Raw genomic sequence first — 22,591 nt, 5'->3', positions numbered from 1 at the left:
GGATGTGCTTGTTTGAGTGCTGTGATTTGAGTTGTGTTATTACTGCAGTGAAACGTGTTAACGTAGTTCCCCTTCATATACCCTATTTTCTCTCCCTCCTCAGACCAGTTCTTCCTATGAGGCCCAGGAGGTCTCCTCTCCAACCCAGACCCGCTCTCAGCCCCAATGGAGACAGAAGGTGACACACACACACATACACACACAAACCCACAATCACAGAATCACACACATACTGGTAGGTGTTACTGTCTGGTCATTGATCCCTGTCTCTGCCCATGCAGCAGGCTAGACCAGTAGAAGTGGAGGAGCTTCCACAGGCGTCGGTGGCTGAGCGCATGAGAACTCTACAGGAGAGTGAGGAACAGTGGAAGACCAGAGGGAGAGGGGTCGCCAACGACTCGGCCCAGTACACTGTGGCTGGACGTATGGCGAAAAGAGGTGAGGTTTCTCTCTCTCTGAATTAATCTGTTTCCCTCTTTCTCTTTCTCTTTCTCCTTTTCTCGCTTTCTCTCTCTCTCTCTCTCTCTCTCTCTCTCTCTCTCTCTCTCTCTCTCTCTCTCTCTCTCTCTCTCTCTCTCTCTCTCTCTCTCTCTCTCTCTCTCTCTCTCTCTCTCTCTCTCTCTCTCTCTCTCAGACCTGTGTGTGATTGTCCCATTGCAGGTTTGGTGTTCCCTGTGTCAGACATAGACGAGACCCCTCCATCTCACACTAAGAGACCCTCCACAGGAGCCACAGCATGCCCATACGAAGGTAAAACTACCCCATCCACAAAAGAGAAAAGATGTTTGTGTCTGGTTTGTGATTGTAGATCCTCTTCCCTGACCTCTCCTCTCAACAGAGATCTCCAGTCACTCTGGGATGGAGGTGGAAGAGGACACAAAGCTGGACAAACTGGACAGAATGAATAGTACGTCGTATTATCAATTCTAGGATGATTTGTCCAAACCTCAGATTAAGAGAGGAAGTCTATCCACTGGTGTCTATTGTCTAACTTCCTGTGTTTTGCTCAGTGATGCTTTGAGTATCCCAATGAAGTGGAATACCTGTAACTTCTCTCATGTTTTCCCCCTCTCCTCCCCCAGCCGCTCCCCAGGACACGCCCCTGGAGGTGACCTCAAGGGAGGTGAAGGAGGTCATGACCCCCGATGACCAGGAGACATGTGGTGGTTTCTACAGGGAGGTGTCACCCCCCTCACCCTCTGCCCGCCCTGCTGGGGCTGGAGCTGCCACTGGAACTGACCCAGAGCAGGACCTGAGTGCCCTCTGCCAGACAAATACCCCCATGTGAGTCTGTGTGTGTGTGTTGGGGGGAGGTGTGCATGGTTGTGTGTATGTGTTTACGTGTACGCTTCTATCTATCTAATTGATTGAGTGTGTTCATTGTGTGTGTTTGTCTCTTAATGCCTCTTCGTGGTGTCTGTGGTGTGTGTGTGTGTGTGTGCAGGCTGACATCAGAGGTAGCACAGCATAGGCGGTCGGTGCGTCCGTACCGCAGGACCCAGGGCTCCCGGAACCCTCTGCGTGCTCTGGCGGCCCGCGATGACATCAGACAGAACTACATGGGAGAGAGAGTCACCATGGCTACCGTTAACACTAACAGGACACAAGTGGAGATGAGTGAGTCATGTTTACATATACCAGAGAGATATCTCTCTCTCTCTTGCTCCTTCTCTCTTTCTCTCTATATTTCTCTCTCTCTCTCTCTTTCTCTCTATCTCTATCTCTCTGTCTCTCTCTGTCTCTTTTTTTTTTCTCAATCTGCTTATATACCGTTTATATACTGTGACTTTCTCATCTCTGATCTCTCTGTCCCATGTCTGTCCTCAGTGGCCAAGAATTCCAACATGGCTGACTCAGCTCTAGCAGGTCTGTCCGGTACAGACAACTTCAGTAACGTCAACCTGCGTGATGTCACTTCCACAGGCTCAGTGACGAACAACAACAACCTGCCCATCAGCAACCTCATGCTCATTCACATCAAAGGTCAGTACAGATCGTGCATGTGTGTGTGCATATGATTGCGTTTATGAGTGTGCGTGTGCATGTCTGTGTGTGTGGATACAAACTCTCCATTCAACATGTGTGTGTGTCTCCTACGGTGCCAGGTCGGCATCATGTGCAAGTGCGTCTGGTGGAGCCCACAGCCAGGTCTCTGAACAGTGGAGACTGCCACCTTCTGGTGACACCCTCTCACTGCATCCTCTGGAGCGGAGCGTTCGCCAACACCACAGAGAAAGCCAAGGTACGACTGGGACACTACACACATTGTATCACATACTGACTCTATTCCTTGGCCACTAACTAGATCCCTGGCCTGTATTGTTCATGGTTTATTCCTGTTGGGCATCTTATTCATCTGTAATTCAAGCCATGTATGCTATTGAAGTACATTTTACACGCTACATTTAAACACAATGTGAAGCCACTGATAAATGTCAGTTATTACTGGTGATGATGTTTGCCTGCCTTCTGCTGTCTCTGTCCAGGCGTCAGAGCTGGCATCGTTGATCCAGACCCAGGGAGACCTGGGCTGCCGGGCCTGTGAGGTCATCCACCTAGAGGAGGGGGTCAATACTGACAACAGCCTGGCCTCTGACTTCTGGAACCTTCTGGGAGGAAAGACACAATACAGAGGTCAGACTACAACTAGTCACCAACCACTCTGTCTCTCACTCAGTAGACAAAACCATAAGAACTGTACAAACTATGTACTAATTCTATTAAAACAACCAGAACGCCCTTTTAGGTAAGTAAGTCAGTAAGTAAGTAAACTAAGTCAGTCAGTCAGTCAGTAAACTAAGTAATGAAGTCAGTCAGTCAGTAAACTAAGTCAGTCAGTCAGTCAGTAAACTAAGTCAGTCAGTCAGTAAACCAAGTATGTAAGTATGCAAGCAACCAGGAAGTAACCATTTGCATCTGTCTTTGTGTACTGTATGTGGGATTGTATATGTGTGTGTTTACTGTAGGAGCGGGAGCCCCAGAGGAGGATGAGCTGTATGAGAGTGGGGTGGTGGAGTCTAACTGTTTGTACAGGCTGGTGGAGAACAGACTGGTGCCCCATGAGCAGGCCTGGGCAGCCATCCCCACTGTCTCCCTACTGGGATCCACGGAGGTCAGTCCCTCCCTGGATCCCCCTGTGTGTCTCTGTTGCTTCTCAGCCATTGCTGCCTTGGTGCTACATATCAATGGGTTTTAACTCAATATAAAGATTATAAACTGGTATGCTATCTATCAACTTTTGTGTGATTCCTGTCAGTTTTCAACACTACAGATAGTAGCTGATCTCTGAATTGTTGTCTCTCTCTGCCTCTCTCTCTGTCTCTGTCTGTTCCCCTGTCTCTCTACCAGGCCCTGGTGTTTGACTTTGGCAGCGAGGTGTACCTGTGGCATGGGAAGGATGTTGCCCCTGGCGACAGGAGTGTGGCTGTACAGCTGGCCCAGCAGGTGTGGGGTGGTCCCTACGACTACAGCAACTGTAGGGTCAACCCACTGGACCCCACTCACTGCAACCCCAACATACAGCCGTACGTAAACACCACACAGGCGCTTACATAGTAAAATAAGTAATTTAAATACATACTGTTGTATTCATTGATACATTATGTACAGTTGAAGTCTGAGGTTTACATACACTTAGGTTGGAGTCATTAAAACTAGTTTTTCAGCCACTCCACAAATGTCTTGTTGACAAACTATAGCTTTGGCATCTACTTTGTGCCATGACACAAGTAATTTTCCAACAATTGTTTACAGACAGATTATTTCACTTATAATTCACTGTATCACAATTCCAGTGGGTCAGAAGTTTACATACACTAAGTTGACGGTGCCTTTAAACAGCTTGGGAAATTCCAGAAAATTATGTCATGGCTTTAGAAGCTTCTGATAGGCTAATTGACATAATTTGAGTCAATTGGAGGTGTACTTGTGGATGTATTTCAAGGCCTACCTTCAAACTCAGTGCCTCTTTGCTTGACATCATGGGAAAATCAAAAGAAATCAGCCAAGACCTCAGAAAGAAAATTGTAGACCTCCACAAGTCTGGTTCATCCTTGGGAGCAATTTCCAAACACCTGAAGGTACCACGTTCATCTGTACAAACAATAGTACGCAAGTATAAACACCATGGGACCACGCAGGCGTCATACCGCTCAGGAAGGAGACGCGTTCTGTCTCCTAGAGATTAACGCACTTTGGTGCGAAAAGTGCAAATCAATCCCAGAACAACAGCAAAGGACCTTGTGAAGATGCTGGAGGAAACAGGTACAAAAGTATCTATATCCACAGTAAAACAAGTCCTATATCGACATAACCTGAAAGGCCGCTCACCAAGGAAGAAGCCACTGCTCCAAAACCGCCATAAAAAAGCCAGACTACGGTTTGCAACTGCACATGGGGACAAAGATCGTACTTTTTGGAGAAATGTCCTCTGGTCTGATGAAACAAAAATATAACTGTTTGGCCATAATGACCATCGTTATGTTTGGAGGAAAAAGGGGAAGGCTTGCAAGCCGAAAAACACCATCCCAACTGTGAAGCACGGGGGTGGCAGCATCATGCTGTGGGGGTGCTTTGCTGCAGGAGGGACTGGTGCACTTCACAAAATAGATGGCATCATGAGGAAGGAAAATTATGTGGATATATTGAAGCAACTTCTCAAGACATCAGTCAGGAAGTTAAAGCGTGGTCGCAAATGGGTCTTCCAAATGGACAATGACCCCAAGCATACTTCCAAAGTTGTGGCAAAATGGCTTAAGGACAACAAAGTCAAGGTATTGACCTCAATCCTATAGAACATTTGTGGGCAGAACTGAAAAAGCGTGTGCGAGCAAGGAGGCCTACAAACCTGACTCAGTTACACCAGCTCTATCAGGAGGAATGGGCCAAAATTCACCCAACTTATTGTGGGAAGCTTGTGGAAGGTTACCCGAAATGTTTGACCCAAGTTAAACAATTTAAAGGCAATGCTACCAAATACTAATTGAGTGTATGTAAACTTCTGACCCACTGGGAATGTGATGAAAGAAATAAAAGCTGAAATAAATCATTCTCTCTACTATTATTCTGACATTTCACGTTCTTTAAATAAAGTGGTGATCCTAACTGACCTAAAACAGGGAATTTTTACTAGGATTAAATGTCAGGAATTGTAAAAAACAGAGTTTAAATGTATTTGGCTAAGGTGTATGTAAACTTCCGACTTCAACTGTATGTGATTTGTGTACAGGCAAGGTGAAAGACGGCCAGACTGGGCCCTGTTTGGCTGTGTCTCTGAGCACAACGAGACAGCCCTCTTCAGGGAGAAGTTTCTGGACTGGGCTGTAGATAAGGAGGATACCGCTGCAATGGTGGTGGAGGAGGCACAGGTTAGTTAGAGACAAATCTAATCAAATCCATTTTTATTTGTCACATGCGCTGAATACAACAGCTGTAGACCTTACAGTGAAATGCTTACTTACAAGCCCTTAACCAACATGACGTTTTAAGAAAAATAAGAGTTAAGAAAAGATTTACTAAATAATTTAAAAAGTAACAATAAAAAAATAATAACGAGACTATATACAGGGGGTACCTAGTACCAGTACCTAGTCAATGTGCGAAACACATGACTCAAAGCCAAATAGGACCCATCCTGTACAGACTCAGAGTGACTGTGAGAAAGATGTCTGGTCTTCCTCTCCCTTCCTACATTTCTCTCTCTACTGTGTATCTCTGTGCAGACTGCCATGCCAGTGTTGCCCCAGCATAGTCCCCTGCCCCAGCAGCCCCAGCAGCATTTAGAGTGTGTGTCTCTGTGTGCGTGTGATGCCAAGGCGCTGGTGGCAGGGCAGGGGGTGGCGGTGCCAGGAGACGGGGTGGTCCCTACAGTCCTGGAGGGGGTGGACGTTCAGAGGGGGCATGGGGTCGTACCCCTGGAGGACGGGCGGCAGGTGGAGCTGAGCACTGTTGCCTTGGATACCTGGCACATTCAGGAGTTTGAGGACAGCGAGGCCCAGCTGGAGAGCCCAGGGCAGCTGCATGATGGAGACACATACCTGGTCCGCTGGACCTATACTCTCAGCCCAGTGGATGAAAGCGGGGAGCCTGGGAAGGAGTGCTCTGCCGTCTTCATCTGGCAGGGCCGGCACTCCAGTATCAATGGGCGAGGCACACCTGCACTCAGGAGTCATGAGGGAACACAGGTGGGTGGTTCTTCTATCAACACTCTTAAACCACCCATAGCCTCAGTTAAATCCATAGAATCACATATAGAACATGCAAATTATAGGATGTCTATGGTTAAACCTGCCTAGCATTTCAGAGGCCTGAGTTTAAACCAGTCTTTTTGCTGGGAAGGATGCCTTTGGTTGTTGTGTACAGTAGGCTCTCTGACTGTGTTGTTGTTGTCCTGTTGAAGGTGATGGTGCCTCAGGGGCAGGAGCCTCCATGTTTCCTTCAGCTCTTCCAGGGAGGTCTGGTCATCCACAAAGGCTGCCGAGCGGACACCACCAACAACACAGGTGGGATATTACCTTGGCTTTACCTCCTCTAATTTAGGTGTGTGTGTGTGTGTGTGTCTGGTTATGTGTATGTGTTGTGTGTATATGTGTGTTCCTAACTGCACTCTCTCTGTGTCCTGTAGGGGTCTGGCGTCTGTTCTGTGTGCGTGGGGAGCTGCCGGAGGAGGCCAGTCTGTTGGAGGTGGACTGCAGCTGTGGAGGCCTGCGCTCCCGAGGCTCTCTCATACTGCTCAACAGTCAACAGGGGGCACTCTACTTGTGGCACGGCTGTAAGGTCCACACCAGCTCCCGGGAGGCGGGCAAGAGGGCTATGGAGCGACTCACTCAGATGTAAGTCTCCCTTCATGGATGTGTTCTTGTGCTTCTGTATGTATTCATTTGTTGGAAAACAAACAGTATTAATACGTGGGTATGTGTGCTTTCTGCTGTCTGTGTGTTAGGTGCCCTCCTGAACTGGGCCTCAGCATTGATAGCCCTGCGAGGGTGCAGGAAGTAGAGGAAGGGGCGGAGCCTGTGGAGTTCTGGAACGCTATTGGGCAGCAGGACAGGAAGGCCTATGACTGCATGTTACAAGGTACTGAACACACCTCTCAGCTCCTGTTCATACCTGAACAAAATACACCTTGACATACAGTGCCGTGAAAAAGTATTTGCCCCCTTTCTAATTTTCTCTACTTTTGCATATTTTTGATACTGAATGTTATCAGATCTTCAACCAAAACCTAATATTAGATAAAGGGAACCTGAGTGAACAAATAACACAGCAATTACATACGTATTTCATGTATTTAATAAACAAAGTTATGCAACAACCAATGCCCCTGTGTGAAAAAGTAATTGCCCCCTTACACTCAATAACTGGTTTTGCCACCTTTAGCTACAATGACTCCAACCAAACACTTCCTGTAGTTGTTGAACAGTCTCTCACGTCGCTGTGGAGGAAATTTGGCCCACTCTTCCATACAGAACTGCTGTAACTCAGCGATATTTGTGGGTTTTCAAGCATGAACTGCTCATTTCAAGTCCTGCCACAACATCTCAATTGGGATTAGGTCTGGACTTTGACTAGGCCATTCCAAAACGTAAAATGTGTTGCTTTTTAGCCATTTTCATGTAGATTTGCTTGTGTGTTTTGGATCATTGTCTTGCTGCATGACCCACCAGCGCTTCAGCTTCAGCTCACAGATGGATGGCCTGACATTCTCCTGTAGAATTCTCTGATACAGAGCAGAATTCATGGTTCCTTCTATTAAGGCAAGTCGTCCAGGTCCTGAGGCAGCAAAGCATCCCCAAACCATCACACCACCACCACCATGCTTGAACTTTGGTATAATGTTCTTACTGTGGAATGCAGTATTTGGTTTTCGCCAGGCATAATGGAAACCATGTCGTCCAAAAAGTTATACTTTTGAATCATCTGTCCATAGAACATTCTTCCAAGAGTCTTGATGATCATCCAGGTGCTTCCAGGTGCTTTTTGGCAAACTTGAGTCAACTTTTTGGACGACATGTATCAGAGAATTCTACAGGAGAATGTCAGTCCATCCGTTTGTGAGCTGAAGCTGAAGCGCAGCTGGGTAATGTAGCAAGACAATGATCAAGAATACACAATCAAGTCACACATGAAAATGGCTAAAAAGCAACATATTTGAAGTTTTGAAATGGCCTAGTCAGTCCAGACCTAATCCCAAATGAGATGTTGTGGCAGGACTTGAAACGAGCAGTTCATGCTTGAAAACCCACAAATGTCGCTGAGTTAAATAAGTTCTGCATACAAGAGTGGGCCAAAATTCCTCCACAGTGATGTGAGAGACTGATCAAGAACTACAGGAAGTATTTGGTTGAAGTCATTGCAGCTAAAGGTGGCACAACCAGTTATTGAGTGTAAGGGGGCAATTACTTTTTCACAGAGGGGAATTGGGTGTTGCATAACTTTGTTCATTAAATATATAAAATAAGTTGACATTTTTTGTGTTATTTGTAAACTCAGGTTCCCTTTATCTAATATTAGGTTTTGGATGAAGATCTGATAACATTCAATATCAAAAATATGCAAAAGTTGAGAAAATTAGAAAGGGGGCAAATACTGTTTCACGGCACTGTATTTAACAGAATGCCTGAAAGTTCTGAATAACCTGAACAGATATCCCAACCCAAATGTCTTATTTTGAAATGAACACACAGATGACTAATGTAAGAAGGTATACACCTGCTGAACTTGACTGAGTGCTGAAAGGTTGAGAGGTTGATGAGATGCTGTGGGTTGTTATCGCTCAGATCCAGGGAAGTATAACTTCACGCCACGTCTCTTCCATCTGAGCACCTTTTCCGGAACCTTCCAGGGGGAGGAGCTGCAGAGCCCGGCCAGGTTACCAGGGGTTGTCATGGCGATGCCCTTTGTCCAGGAGAGCCTGTACTTTGTGCCACAGCCAGGTGAGTGTCCGCTCAATGCCCAAACTCACATGTATGCACGCACGCACTCATAAACACAACTTCCATTGTTATCACCGGGACTTGAGGTATTTGGTATTTGTGTATTTTATTAGGATCCCTATTAGCTGTTGCAAAAGCAGCAGCTACTCTTCCTGGGCTCCACACAAAACATGAAACATGACATAATACAGAACATTAATAGACAAGAAGAGCTCAAGGACAGCACTACATAAAAAAAAGATTACACTCACCCCTAATATCCCCCTCTTTCTTTCCCTTTCTCACTCACTCACTCACTCACTCACTCACTCACTCACTCACTCACTTACTCACTCACTCACTCACTCTCTCGCTCTCTTGCTCTCTCGCTCTCGCTCTCACCCCCTCACTCTCTCTCTCACTCTCTCCCCCTCTCTCATCCCTCTCCAGCCCTGTTCCTGCTGGACAACCATATGGAGCTGTATCTGTGGCAGGCAGGTGAGCCTGAGAACAGTGAGACTGCTGGCTCAGCCTGCATCCGCTGGACTAACGAGAGGAGGTGTGCCATGCAGACAGTGCTCCAGTACTGCAAAGGTGACAGCAAGTAGACAAAGCAAGGCAGCTAATAGAAGAGTTGATTGTTTAGATCAGGGGTATTTCAATCTTACCCTATGAGGTCCAGAGTACTGCTGGTAATTGCACACACCTGGTGTCCAAGGTCCAAATCAGTCCTTGATTAGAGGGGAATAATTAATAAAGAAAAGCAGTGGAACTGGCTTCGAGGTCCAGATTTGAATCTGAGGGGTTTAGATGGTTGTTGGTCATTATCAGGAGTGTGTTGGGGATATGCTGTAGTTAGGGGTTAAGTTGTTCTGTGGTTCTCTAACGGTTTGGGGTGTGTTGGATGTGTTTTTAGAGAGGAACCCGAGGCGCCCCCTTCAGGCTTACCTCATCCAGGATGGAGCAGAACCCCTCACCTTCACCAACGTGTTCCCTCGCTGGGAGAAGAGACCCACATCCACCACACAGGTACAGGAAGAGAGGACTGCTCATCCTCCTCGTGATAATCATTATCATTCTCAATAATAGCGTCTGTAGACATCAGCAGCATCATTGGTAATAACTTCACAACAGCAGTAAACACAGTTCAGTATTATCTGGTTGGGTAAAGACTGCTGTGTCATAGCAACACCACAGTCTTTGTCTTTCAAAGTCAGGTATGTTTTAGATTTAGATATGCTGACTTGTGAATGATGTTGTCCAGGGGGAGGCCGGGCGGGTCAAGCTGACCTTGGTGCAGGACGCCCTGGCCCAGCTCACTAAAACCCAGTACCCTCTGGAGGAGCTGCTGCAGACCCCTCTGCCAGAAGGAGTGGACCCCCATCGCCTGGAGATCTACCTCTCTGACCACGATTTCCAGGTTGACACACAAACACGCTAGTCCTGTGTGGCTCAGTTGGTAGAGCATGACCCTTACATTGTCAGGATAATGATTCCCACTGGGGCCACTCCTATGAAAATGTATGACAATGTATGCACACTTTGGATACATTTGTCTGCTGAATGTTATATACAGTATTATATACATGATATAAAACAGAGTGCAGCTACACCTGACAGCCACTAGGGTGCACCACTAACCTCCTAATGATGGCTGTGGTGTGACATGGCCAATGGAAATATCTTATTGTGGTAGTCTGGAGATTATAAAAACAGATAGTTTAAGAGAAAATGTGACATATGTAGGTTTCTATGTAAATATTTCACAAAACGTTCATCCCTAAGACCAGTGGATGCTTGCTTTTCTCCATTATTCTGCAGTATCTGAAGTAATGTCTGTTTGTTTATATGTTTCAGACTATTTTGGAGATGAAGAGAGATGAGTATGACTCCCTCCCAAACTGGAAACAAATCACCCTGAAAAAAAGCAAAGGACTCTATTGAAAACCTAAACAAACACAAAAAGATCCCATTTTATTTATGTCAATATATCCTGAGGAGAAAATGTTTTTGTATTTTCTATTTTTAAGAGAATTATATTTTCTTGTCAGGTGATGACAATTGTGTACAGTGTTTTCTTAGTAGCTGTTTTTAAGTTGAATCTGTGTGTCTTCTTTAAGTATGGTGCATTAGGGCCTTATTCGTTCTTAGCCAATCGCTTGCAGAGAGACAGGACTGCCTATACCTTCAAACAGAAGGACAACCATCCTTATCACCAATCAATCAACTGGATCCATTTTCTTATTCCTAGAGCTTACATGAGTGTGTGGTTTTCTTACTGACTATGGATTCCCTCAGAAATGTTAACTAAAAAGAAGAAGAAACAGCATTACACATTTTCCTATGAAACTTTAATTTACCTGTACAAATCAATGAAGAGCAAGGTGTAAAAGAGGAGGGAAACATCACTAACGAACGGTGGGTGGGGAGGAGAAAACACAGGAGTACAAAAGCAATCAATTGTAATAAACAACGGAAACCAGGAAAATAAAGGCGTGGCCACTTTCTTCATGTTTCATCTCAATCAATATCATTCCTTCACAGAGCTCTGCTTGTCTGCTGCAGGCTTCAGTTATACTGGCAGTCTTCTCTTAGGCTGAATTTCAGAGCTTGAATTCTAAGAAGGAAAAAGGCACAAAAGGCATATCTTCTCAGAAAGACAAAGTGAAAAAAGGCCTGATTTGTCTCTAAGCTTGACCGTGTGTTTAACAGTATAGTTTTGCCTATAAACTCTAATGTGTGTATTTACGGTCTCCACGCTGTCTCTTTGCGTAAGTGTGTGTATCACTGTGTGCAGTTGCCCCTTAGGTTAGCAGTAGGTGAACTCTGTTACAGTTGCTCTGTAAGCTCTAGTGTGTGGTGAGGTGTTCGCAGCTCTGTGAGCTGTGATAGGGCTGGCCAGTATGTGTGTAAAGCTGGGTTATACTGTGATTACAGCGCTTGGGTTTCAGTTCTACCTAGAATATTAGGCACGTATGGAGAGGCAGGTAGCCATGCTCCAATAACATCACACCACCGGTCAGCACAAGGCACGCAAATTCACCTCCGCCTCATTTGACACAGCTAACCAAGAAACCTTCCCCCATACACACACATTTTACCCTTCCTTACAAGAACAGCAAATTCAACCGTTCATCCGCTCAACAAACCCAACACTGACGTGCATTAAACCGTCCAACACCTTTAGCTGATAGGGAGGCTTGTCTTTACTCATGGTTCTAAGTAGCAGTGTATTGCTCTAAGTGAGAGTGTATTGCTATGAGTAAGCATGTATTGCTCTGAGTAAGAGTATATTGCTCTGTGTAAGAGTGTATTGCTCTGAGTAAGAGTGTATTGCTCTGAGTAAGAGTGTACTGCTCTGAGTAAGAGTGTATTGCTCTGAGTAAGAGTTTATTGCTCTAAGTAAGAGTGTATTTATCTGAGTAAGAGTGTACTGCTCTGAGTAAGAGTGTTTTGCTCTGAGTAAGAGTGTATTGCTCTAAGTAAGAGTGTATTTCTCTGAGTAGGTGTGCATGTATTTCCTAGGCCTTTGGTCCTATTGGGTGTCCAGGGTTTTCCCCCATATGGATTAGCTGACTAAATTTAAGCTTCCATGTGACTGTGCACTCCTAACGGAGCGGATTACAGCTCACCGCTGGGAGAGGGAAGACACACAGGAATGAATATCAAGGGGCCAGTCATCCATGGCAACAACTACACACAAGCCTGTCTCAATGATCTCTCCACTTACTTACAATACAATCTGAATCTGAGTGTGGAACATAACATCTATATAAATCATAATCATAAAATGCATTATGGTTATACGTAACTATATACAAAACCAGAAACATGGTAAAAGTGAAAGGATCAAGAGCAAAAGAGCATAAGAATCTGGCAACCCGTCTGTTTCTAAAACTAGCTCTTTTCTACAATCTGGCAACCCATCTGTATGTAAATCAGCACAGAAGAGCAGCGGGAAAGAGCATTGGGAATGTGTTGAGTTTATTTTATTGTGTGTTTATCAAACATTGTGTATGTGTGAGAATGTGCACGAGATGTGCATTAATGTGTCTATTTGTATAATGTATAGAGAAGGAGTGTATGTGCCATGCTTGCCAGTGTCTATGTGAATGTGTGAGTACATGTGTGTATGTGTGTATGTGTGTATGTATGTGTCTTTGTGTTCTAGATGGCCTGCTCTCTCTGCATGTCTATTCCAGGTAGACTCCGTTCTGGTTCAGACGCTAGCGCCGCCTCCCGCAGCACCACCATGTGATCCTCGGCGGCGTGCAGTGATTGGTCGATCCAGTCCATGCTGCCAGACATGTGACAGGCGTTGCGGGTCACCAGCACCAGGTGACTGACTGACAGAAGGAGGGCGGTGGCCCTGAGGGGACAAAATAGACAAAGGATATTTAGAATTTCTCCATCAAGACTGGACAGGGAAACACTGACACACAAGTCTGTCTGATTATCATGGGTTATATTGTACCATCCCCACCTATAGTAACTTTGTTGGTCAGGTCAGACCTCTTATCATATGAGTTCCATCAGCAGAGCTATGGTCTATATTGTCTATTTGCCCAGCTATCTTTGTCCCCTCAAACCATTATAAATTATATTATCTAACAAAAGCAAACTTCATTAGGTACCTGGCATCCAGGAGTATGGGGTCCAGTGGAGGGTACATAGACCGCACAACGTCATCCACCCTACAGACACACACAGGATGATGGGAGGTCATGAAGGACATCAAACGGTCAGCCAATTTAAGGGTTATGTGATAGTACTGTGTAACCTGATAGTTACCTAGGACTGATGCGTTTAGCCACGTTGATGATGTCACTGAGGCTGGCTGGGGCTTTCACCTTAGTGCCTGAGCCCATTGTCATGGCAACCAGCTTTTCAGTCAGGGTGTGGCAGATCTGCCAATGGAGAGAGTGTGTAAATATCATTGAGTTAGATCATAATGAAAACAATGTATTCATGGAGGGTGTACAGCACGTAGACATTACCTTTAAGATGGAGATACAATGCGAAACCAAGCCACTGTTAGATAAAGAGAGAAAAGCTGTAAATAAGGGTTCATTTTTGTATGATCATGTCAGAGATGTATCACCTATTTTAACTTGATGTTATGATTATGTTGAAGTTATACTCTTGTAACCATGGAAGGCTATACGATTAGCTATAAAAGCTAGCCTGATCTACTCCTGGCATATGTCAGTGTCACATGGCCGACGTACGAGGCATCCTCGATCCAGTCCTCGTTCTCCAGGATGGCCTCGATGTGAGGGTTGGTGATGACCACGTCGTCCAGCTCCAGCTCTGACGGCTCACTCTGGGTCTCCATGGCACCGATCAGGTCAACATTGGGTCTGTGGGGAAGGAGAGGAGAAGTTCTGATGAAGGGAAGAGAGAGTGTGTGAGAGGGAGGGAATGTATACTGAATAGAAGCGTGTGTGTGTATGAGAGAGAGGGAACACGAGGAAAAGAGAGAGCGAGAGAGCAAGAGAGTGAGACAAAGAGATATTACTGGCTCTAGAACTTTGCCCCTGTATGTTGACTTAGTATTAATCCTGTGTATCATTTTGACCTTAGTGCTGTGAAGTCGCTCTGTTCAATCCATAGACTTATAGCTTCAAACCAGCAGGTCAGTCCATTGGGCCTGGGTAAGAGTGGGATACAGTTGAATCAGCTATATCCAGGACCCCTTACCACCACCTAATGTACTGTAGGGCCTAGGCCACATACCCCATCACTAGGGTCAAGAGTTTTCCTGGTCTGGACAAACTCAGGGCCCTATCCATAACCATCCAAAATGCCACTCACCCCTCCCTCCCCCTCCCAGATGTATGAAGCTAGCTAGGTATACTAGGCACTGACTTGGAGTTGAAGTGGTGCAACAGGTGGTGGGGGTGGCAGTAGCGGTGTCGACACACCACCACCAGGGCAACGAAGGAGGCCAGGAAGATGGTGGCCAGCACCCCAATGGCCACGATCACCACCGTCTCCATGGTGACGGCGGGTCCCAGGGCGTCAGTAGTCGGCAACGGGGGGAGAGAAAGGGGTTCTGATCAGACCAGGGTTCTGGTTTTCTGGGCCTGCTGGTTATGGCTGGTCGCTCATCTGTGGAGGAGTTGGTCATTAGGGGTTGGTAGTTTAGTAGTTACATACAGTTGATTTATAGACGTATGGTTACATCTTAAATAAGTTTTAGCTGAGAATCTATCTGAAAACGACCTACTTCAACTTCCATGTGCTACTACGTGGTTAGATATAGCCTACTTCACAAACCACAGGAAAAATGTCCTGTGACTTGGCTCCTAAATATGAAACACCTCCAAAGCACACAAAACTCTGATCTTTATCTGAACTCATAGAAAGCCCTTTGTGTTTGTTTCGCTGATTTAAAAAAAAAAAAAATATATATATAAATATATATTGTATTTGTCCCATGCGCCAAATACAACATGTGTAGACCTTACAGTAAAATGCTTACAGTCGTGGTCAAAAGGTTTGAGAATGACACATGTATTGGTCTTCACAAAGTTCGCTGCTTCAGTGTTATGAGATATTTTTGTCAGATGTTACTATGGTATACTGAAGTATAATTACAAGCATTCCATAAGTGTCAAAGGCTTTTATTGACAATTACATTAAGTTTATGCAAAGACTCAATATTTGCAGTGTTGACCCTTCTTTTTCAAGACCTCTGCAATCCGCCCTGGCATGCTGTAAATTAACTTCTGGGCCACATCCTGACTGATGGCAGCCCATTCTTGCATAATCAATGCTTGGTGGTGCCCCGATCCCGCAGCTGAATCAACTTTAGGAGACGGTCCTGGCGCTTGCTGGACTTTTTTGGGCGCCCTGACGCCTTCTTCACAACAATTGAACCTCTCTCCTTGAAGTTCTTGATGATCCAATAAATGGTTGATTTAGGTGCAATCTTACTAGCAGCAATATCCTTGCCTGTGAAGCCCTTTTTGTGCAAAGCAATGATGACGAACAATGATTTCAAGCACCACCCTCCTTTTAAAGCTTCCAGTCTGTTATCCTAACTCAATCAGCATGACAGAGTGATCTCCAGCCTTGTCCTCGTCAACACTCTCACCTGTGTTAACGAGAGAATCACTGACATGATGGCAGCTGGTCCTTTTGTGGCAGGGCTGAAATGCAGTGGAAATGTTTTTTGGGGATTAAGTTAATTTTCATGGCAAATAGGGACTTTGCAATTAATTGCAATTCATCTGATCACTCTTCATGACATTCTGGAGTATATGCAAATTGCCATCATCAAAACTGAGGCAGCAGACTTTGTGAAAATTAGTATTTGTGTCATTCTCAAAGCTTTTGACCACGACTGTACTTACAAGCCATTAACCAACAATGCAGTTTACTGTAGCAGAGTACATACTGTCCATTAATATAACACAGTTAGTTGATCATAACATCTGACTCTCAACATAAAATAATATAATCATACATTATAGGAAGATATTAACATATTATTGCATGTTTCACACTTTTTTGACTCGGTGCAACCACATCCTACAAGAAACCCATGATAAATGATGTGAATGCTTTATAACTTATTTAAGATCCAAATGAGAGTTTCTCAAAAGCTTTTTATCAGAGTTATGTGAGCTGTTTACGTTGTACTGTGAGTGTTGTGTTTTTGGTATCTGACATACTTTATGACTAGCTGTTCAGTATCCAAATATACAGTACACACAGCAAATGAAACAATATCCTTTCAAAAGAAACAATATCCGTTGTCTACCCTCTTATCCTTTTGGGGTTCTCAGGTCCTAGTTGTGTGAATCTGTAATGTATTTCTGATGGTCTTACCACAGTGAGTAGTTTTCACACAGGATGTGTCAAAGAAAACTACATAACATACAGTATCTGTCCTCTGCCCAGGCTAGTCACTCATTAACCTAGCCTTGCCCTACCTGTGAGCCCAATGTGTGTCTATGAGTATCACTACTACTATAAGAGGCCATGAGCAGAAAGATACATTTCCTTCTGGTACAGCATAATAGCTTTGTAATGAGTTGGCACTCATACAGTGGCAAGACACCATTTGAAACACAGCTTTTGTGCAGTCACTATGGGCAACGGAATTACCGAATTACAACATACCCAACCAACATTTTGATCCAGATGATTATATGAGATTCTGCTTTGGAATGTTGTAATTCTTTAAGCAGATTAATTTGCAGCACACTGGCTGTATCATACAGTTCTTTCGCCCCTCTCTTTCAATCAAGCATTTCTGACTCATTTTCTGTTCAAAGGCCAACGGTCACATTAAAGCCTGTTGGTTTCAGAGGCACTCACTCAGGGTGGAGTTTGACTGGTTTCTCCACACTTTTCCATTGCAAAAAGATGATTTGATAGACAGATGACTGTTTTATTCTGTAATTGTGGGCAGATCCATTGGGCCAAACACTATTCATTAACCTGGCCAGCCCTACCAGCCTATAGTGTGTAATGCGTAACATTGTAGTACTTCAATCTCTAAATGGTTTAATATATCCTTCACCCATCTGACCAAAGAATATTCTGGAATCATTCCTGAGATTACAATAATAAAGGAACCACAACCACTAGAACAGGGTTCCCAACTGGCGGCCCGGTGATTTTATTTGGCCCCCCAAGTTTTCGGACCCCAAAAATATATATATTTTTTGCATTTTTTAAAAAAGACTGTAAAAACATCAGCAAATCAGCTCCAAGTGATTTGATTTTGGAAATCTGCTCCAAAGTATTCCCACGCATAATAGAAAAATATATGTAGGTCCCCTGTAGCTCAGTTGGTAGAGCATGGCGCTTGCAACGCCAGGGTTGTGTATTCGTTTCCCACAGGGGGCCAGTATGTAAAATGTATGCACTCACTAACTGTAAATTGCTCTGGATAAGAGTGTCTGCTAAATGACTAAAATGAAAAAATATGTGATTGTATACAAATGTAAGCAAGGTTTGAAATGATTATATTTTTGTCAAATAATAATTTAGTTTGGGTTTCTTGCGGTCAATTTGCAGTCTACAAATTATTTGTAATTATGTTCTGGCCCCCTGACCATCCACCTCAATAAAGAATCGGCCCGCGGCTGAATCTAGTTGATGATCCCTGCACTACAACCACAAACTGATCATCAAACTGATTTAGTCAATATACCCCTTTAGTTAGGTCACAGAAGGCATGCTCTGGCATTTCTCAACTTGATCCTAATGCAACTCCAACAATATTGTGGTCAACGTCTTTGATTCTTATGTAGTGAGACACAGTAGACTTGAGCCTGGAGACATTTTGTAGGCTTAATGTAAACATCTCTGTGCCCCCTCACAAAGGGCCACATTCTGTCCCAGATTGCAGTTCCCACACCCCCCAATTCACTACACCAACAATGTTGATAATGGAATAGTGATAAAGACGTGCATCCAGTCATTTGAGGAATATCTGCAATGAGAGACCAAGCTCTTTAAAAACATCAAAGATTTAACTGAATCAAGTTGAATTTCCAACTACAGATCGATTAATGGAACACATTTCTGCAAAAAAAGCAACAGAGCCTCATTGTCACCATCTCCAATCTTTGAAATAATACATGTTTGAAATGAATAAATAAATAAATAATGATAAATAAATAGATATTTCTGTTCACTAGTCAAAGTTTCCCAGTTGTGTTGTGGTTTATGAACTTCCTACATATCAGAATGCATTTGCAATATTTGCAGAATTGTTAGGTCACCGAACCCCAAATAACCCCCCAAATCATTATTGTTCCTCAAGGAACAGTACAAATTTCATAGAGTGATACAATTAATTCAATTAATTCCCCCCAACCCAATATAATTCACACTTGCATCATCCTATTCTGAATAGGAAAGAAAACTAAACACACCTATCATAAATGTGTTAGAGAATAATAGACTTACCTATACATTTTGTCTGTTTTCTTGAGTTATAGCTTTGAGAAACAAAGCACCTTTTCCCCCAGGCGAGTGGAGATGGCACGGACCTCTCCAAACCGGGAACGCGCAAAGGCCATACGTGAACGGCTCAGCCCTGAGCAGGCGGCGGGTGAGTGAGCAGTGATGGAAGTTCGCCTAAACTTTGCAAGAGTGAACTCAAATGAACAGTGACGTGCACGAGCAAAGGATTACGGTTACGCGCGCACAAGAATGTATGGTCTGCTTGCTGAAATACTTTGTTTCTAACCCGTTATGAAATAGGCCTAGTTTATCAACACAGGGTTTATAGACATACACAAGATTTCACCTGAAAATCTTCCTGTAGCCACGGTTTTGTAATAAGAAAAAAAAGTTTATAATCAGAAATATATGTCGTTTATATCTGAGACTTTATTATGTGACATCTACTTGACACTTTATATTAGGGACCTTTATTCTGACAAAAGGCTACCCTTCTCCAATGTATTTAGTGGAGACTCACGTGAGTCGCGTCAGCCAGGCTAATTTCACTTGGATTCGGATTAAACTATAGAAAGGAACTTCACTGTAACCAGACTCTCATCGAACCCACCGTCCCTTCAGAGGTGATAGATAATTAGGGTTATAATGTAGGGTTAGCCTACCTTTTTGACGTTATTGACGTAGCTCTGACCAATAGGCCTTCAGGATTAGGCTTCTTGTAAGACCAATTAATATGCTATACAGCCTATTAGCAGCAGATAGGTCTAGTATTATTATCACAAAATTCATTTGTTTGGTAACATTTTTGATAACTCTAGAATGCATACGTTTAAAAAAACAAAAACATTTCCGATATAGGCCATTGATAAAAAATTCAACATTTAGCAGATCTTCAAAAACCCGCTAGATGGCGTGCCCGTCCATCAGATCTCGGAGGCCTACAGCTTTTGGAGGACTGAAAGGAAAGCTTTTTGTAAAAAAAAGAAAAATCATTAGTTAAGTGGAGGGGAGCATGTCAGTCAATCTAGTCGTAACATGATGGCTAGGGTTACACACTCCCTGAATCAATTATGAAATAAAATACATGCAAGCCATAGGTTCAATGGTTTAAGACTCCTTCAAACCCTTGCCTTCAGGTATCATGTTGGCATATCTGCGGGAAGTAGGGGTGCTGAGGGTGCTGCAGCACCTCTGAAAAATCGTAATAAAAAAGAAAATATGAATATATATATTTTTCTTTACATATTTTTTCACAAAGGTAGTGCACTGGGCCTTTAATAGTCCTGTATTAGTGGACCGAAATATAATCTGCAGCACCAACAGGGGCAAAAAGATTAGTCCCCGCCCCACTGGAGAAAAAAATGTACAGCACCACCAGACCCAAATTACTTCCCACGGCTATGCAAGTTGGTACCCCCTCCCCCAGTCTCAGGTTTTTGACCACACCATCTAAAGTCCAAGAAAGATAGTGTAATGAACAGAGTCAGATAACCCTCTGTAGCTCAGTTGGTAGAGCAGGGATCATCAACTAGATTCAGCCACGGGCCGTTTCTTTCTTGAGCGGATGGTCAGGGGGCTGGAACATAAAGTGGGGAAAAAAAGTATTTAGTCAGCCACCAATTGTGCAAGTTCTCCCACTTAAAAAGATGAGAGAGGCCTGTATTTGTCATCATAGGTACACGTCAACTATGACAGACAAAATGAGATTTTTTTTCTCCAGAAAATCACATTGTAGGATTTTTAATGAATTTATTTGCAAATTATGGTGGAAAATAAGTATTTGGTCACCTACAAACAAGCAAGATTTCTGGCTCTCACAGACCTGTAACTTCTTCTTTAAGAGGCTCCTCTGTCCTCCACTCATTACCTGTATTAATGGCACCTGTTTGAACTTGTTATCAGTATAAAAGACACCTGTCCACAACCTCAAACAGTCACACTCCAAACTCTACTATGGCCAAGACCAAAGAGCTGTCAAAGGACACCAGAAACAAAATTGTAGACCTGCACCAGGCTGGGAAGACTGAATCTTCAATAGGTAAGCAGCTTGGTTTGAAGAAATCAACTGTGGGAGCAATTAACTTGCTTTGAATAAAACCATCTGGCATATATTTATATATTATAACCCTGCAACAACCCCACTGAAAGGGTCTGGCCCCTTGATCTTGCAGAATAGACACATAGCCCCTTGTGTTAAATCTCTATGGGTTGCTTTTGTTTGTTGTCTCTCTGCTAATGCTGCTGTGCTACTCCTGCTCGAGTGTGTAATGACAGGAACCAGTGCACCAGATGGCAGTGATGGAGGTAATAATAGGCTACACTGTTATGTCTGTGTCCCGCAATAAAATAGGGTGCTCTTTGCAGAGACACTATGGTTGGTTAGAGTGTTTACTCCACTGTTCCTATCAGAATAATGTGTTATTGTGGAGTGGCAGCTAGTGCAGGAATGTGTAGGCAAGCGAACACCATAATTTCAGCATATTATATGTAGTTTGAGTTTGAATGACCCTGGCACAAAAGGAACAATAATCAATGAAAACATGTTTTGGTACATTAGTTCAATAGAAGCACCTTGTGTTTTCAGCGGGAGCGTAACATAGTCGTGTGTTAGGCTTCACATCTGTAACAGGAGCAGGGCGATTCCATACCAGCGGGAGCGGAATATATTTTGGGTATCTCAGATTGTTCTGGCAATTCTCACATAGAAACTTCATTGGGAGGTTTGAAATGTTTTTTACATTTGCATCACCATTGTTTTGAAAATCTTGATGAAAGTGGCAATTTTAGGCCCTTTTTAGACCTACAGTGCATTCGGAAAGTATTCAGACCCCTTCCCTTTTTCCACATTTTGTTATGTTACAGCCTTATTCTAAAATTGATAAAATAATTTTTTCCCTCATCAATCTACACACAATACCCCATAATGACAATGTGAAAACAGGTTTTTAGAAATTTTGGCAAATTCATTAAAAATAAAAACCATAAATACCTTATTTACATAAGTATTCAGACCCTTTTCTATGAGACTCAAAATGTTGCTCAGGTGCATCCTGTTTCCATTTATCATCCTGGAGATATTCCAGAAGGACAACCATCTCTGCAGCACTCCACCAATCAGGCCTTTATGGTAGAGTGGCCAGACGGAAGACACTCCTCAGTAAAAGGCACATGGCAGCCCGCTTGGAGTTTGCCAAAAGGCACTGAAAGGACTCTCAGACCATGAGAAATAAGATTCTCTGGTCTGATGAAACCAAGATTGAACTCTTTGGCCTGAATGCCAAGCGTCACGTCTGGAGGAAACCTGGCACCATCCCTACGGTGAAGCATGGTGGCGGCAGCATCATGCTGTGGGGATGTTTTTCAGCGGCAGGGACTGGGAGACTAGTCAGGATCGAGGGAAAGATGACCGGAGCAAAGTACAGAGAGATCCTTGATGAAAACCTGCTCCAGAGCACTCAGGACTTCGGACTGGGGCGAAGGTTCACCTTCCAACAGGACAACGACCCTAAGCACACAGCCAAGACAACGCAGGAGTAGCTTCGGGACAAGTCTCTGAATGTCCTTGAGTGGCCCAGCCAGAGCCCAGACTTGAACCCGATTTAACATCTCTGGAGAGACCTGAAAATAGCTGTGCAGCAACACTCCCAATCCAACCTGACAGAGCTCGAGAGGATCTGCAGAGAAGAATGGGAGAAACTCCCCAAATACAGGTGTGCCAAGCTTGTAGCATCATACTCAAGGCTGTAATCGCT

At 44.0% G+C, this 22,591-nt stretch overlaps 2 protein-coding genes across 3 annotated transcripts in view; one reads left to right on the top strand and one right to left on the bottom strand.

Annotated features, from left to right (window-relative positions):
- The window catches only part of LOC311144872 (supervillin-like), a 31,591-nt gene extending 20,172 nt beyond the window's left edge, over positions 1 to 11,419 (top strand). The window contains exons 11-31 of the mRNA XM_084181033.1: positions 104 to 178; positions 282 to 438; positions 661 to 750; positions 839 to 907; positions 1,083 to 1,284; positions 1,445 to 1,617; positions 1,828 to 1,983; positions 2,106 to 2,242; positions 2,487 to 2,634; positions 2,967 to 3,112; positions 3,349 to 3,524; positions 5,228 to 5,366; positions 5,721 to 6,182; positions 6,398 to 6,500; positions 6,623 to 6,830; positions 6,941 to 7,074; positions 8,778 to 8,933; positions 9,363 to 9,506; positions 9,829 to 9,941; positions 10,177 to 10,332; positions 10,770 to 11,419. Of these exons, the coding sequence (XP_084037159.1) occupies positions 104 to 178; positions 282 to 438; positions 661 to 750; positions 839 to 907; positions 1,083 to 1,284; positions 1,445 to 1,617; positions 1,828 to 1,983; positions 2,106 to 2,242; positions 2,487 to 2,634; positions 2,967 to 3,112; positions 3,349 to 3,524; positions 5,228 to 5,366; positions 5,721 to 6,182; positions 6,398 to 6,500; positions 6,623 to 6,830; positions 6,941 to 7,074; positions 8,778 to 8,933; positions 9,363 to 9,506; positions 9,829 to 9,941; positions 10,177 to 10,332; positions 10,770 to 10,856 (3,231 nt within the window). The 3' untranslated portion in view covers positions 10,857 to 11,419. The remainder of the gene's footprint in view (positions 1 to 103; positions 179 to 281; positions 439 to 660; positions 751 to 838; positions 908 to 1,082; positions 1,285 to 1,444; positions 1,618 to 1,827; positions 1,984 to 2,105; positions 2,243 to 2,486; positions 2,635 to 2,966; positions 3,113 to 3,348; positions 3,525 to 5,227; positions 5,367 to 5,720; positions 6,183 to 6,397; positions 6,501 to 6,622; positions 6,831 to 6,940; positions 7,075 to 8,777; positions 8,934 to 9,362; positions 9,507 to 9,828; positions 9,942 to 10,176; positions 10,333 to 10,769) is intronic.
- Positions 10,890 to 18,969, bottom strand: LOC311144859 (transmembrane protein 98-like). Of its 2 annotated transcripts, XM_084181013.1 has the most exons (8): positions 18,843 to 18,969; positions 14,781 to 15,023; positions 14,491 to 14,562; positions 14,141 to 14,272; positions 13,910 to 13,943; positions 13,704 to 13,819; positions 13,547 to 13,606; positions 10,890 to 13,281 (listed from the first exon to the last, which is right to left on the bottom strand). In XM_084181013.1, the coding sequence occupies exons 2-8, from the start codon at positions 14,909 to 14,911 to the stop codon at positions 13,080 to 13,082; spliced, it is 747 nt and encodes a 248-aa protein (XP_084037139.1). In that variant the 5' UTR covers positions 14,912 to 15,023; positions 18,843 to 18,969; the 3' UTR covers positions 10,890 to 13,079. The 2 variants fall into 2 exon arrangements, with proteins under 2 accessions (XP_084037139.1, XP_084037140.1); XM_084181014.1 differs by lacking the exon at positions 14,491 to 14,562 and having other exon boundaries at positions 10,895 to 13,281.
- Between the last annotated feature and the right edge of the window lie 3,622 nt (positions 18,970 to 22,591).

The sequence above is a fragment of the Coregonus lavaretus genome (assembly GCF_964263955.1).
Source record: "Coregonus lavaretus genome assembly, chromosome: 2".
Lineage (NCBI taxonomy): Eukaryota > Metazoa > Chordata > Actinopteri > Salmoniformes > Salmonidae > Coregonus > Coregonus lavaretus.
Note: the sequence above shows the minus strand (reverse complement) of the source record. Positions and strands in the feature narration are given on the sequence as shown.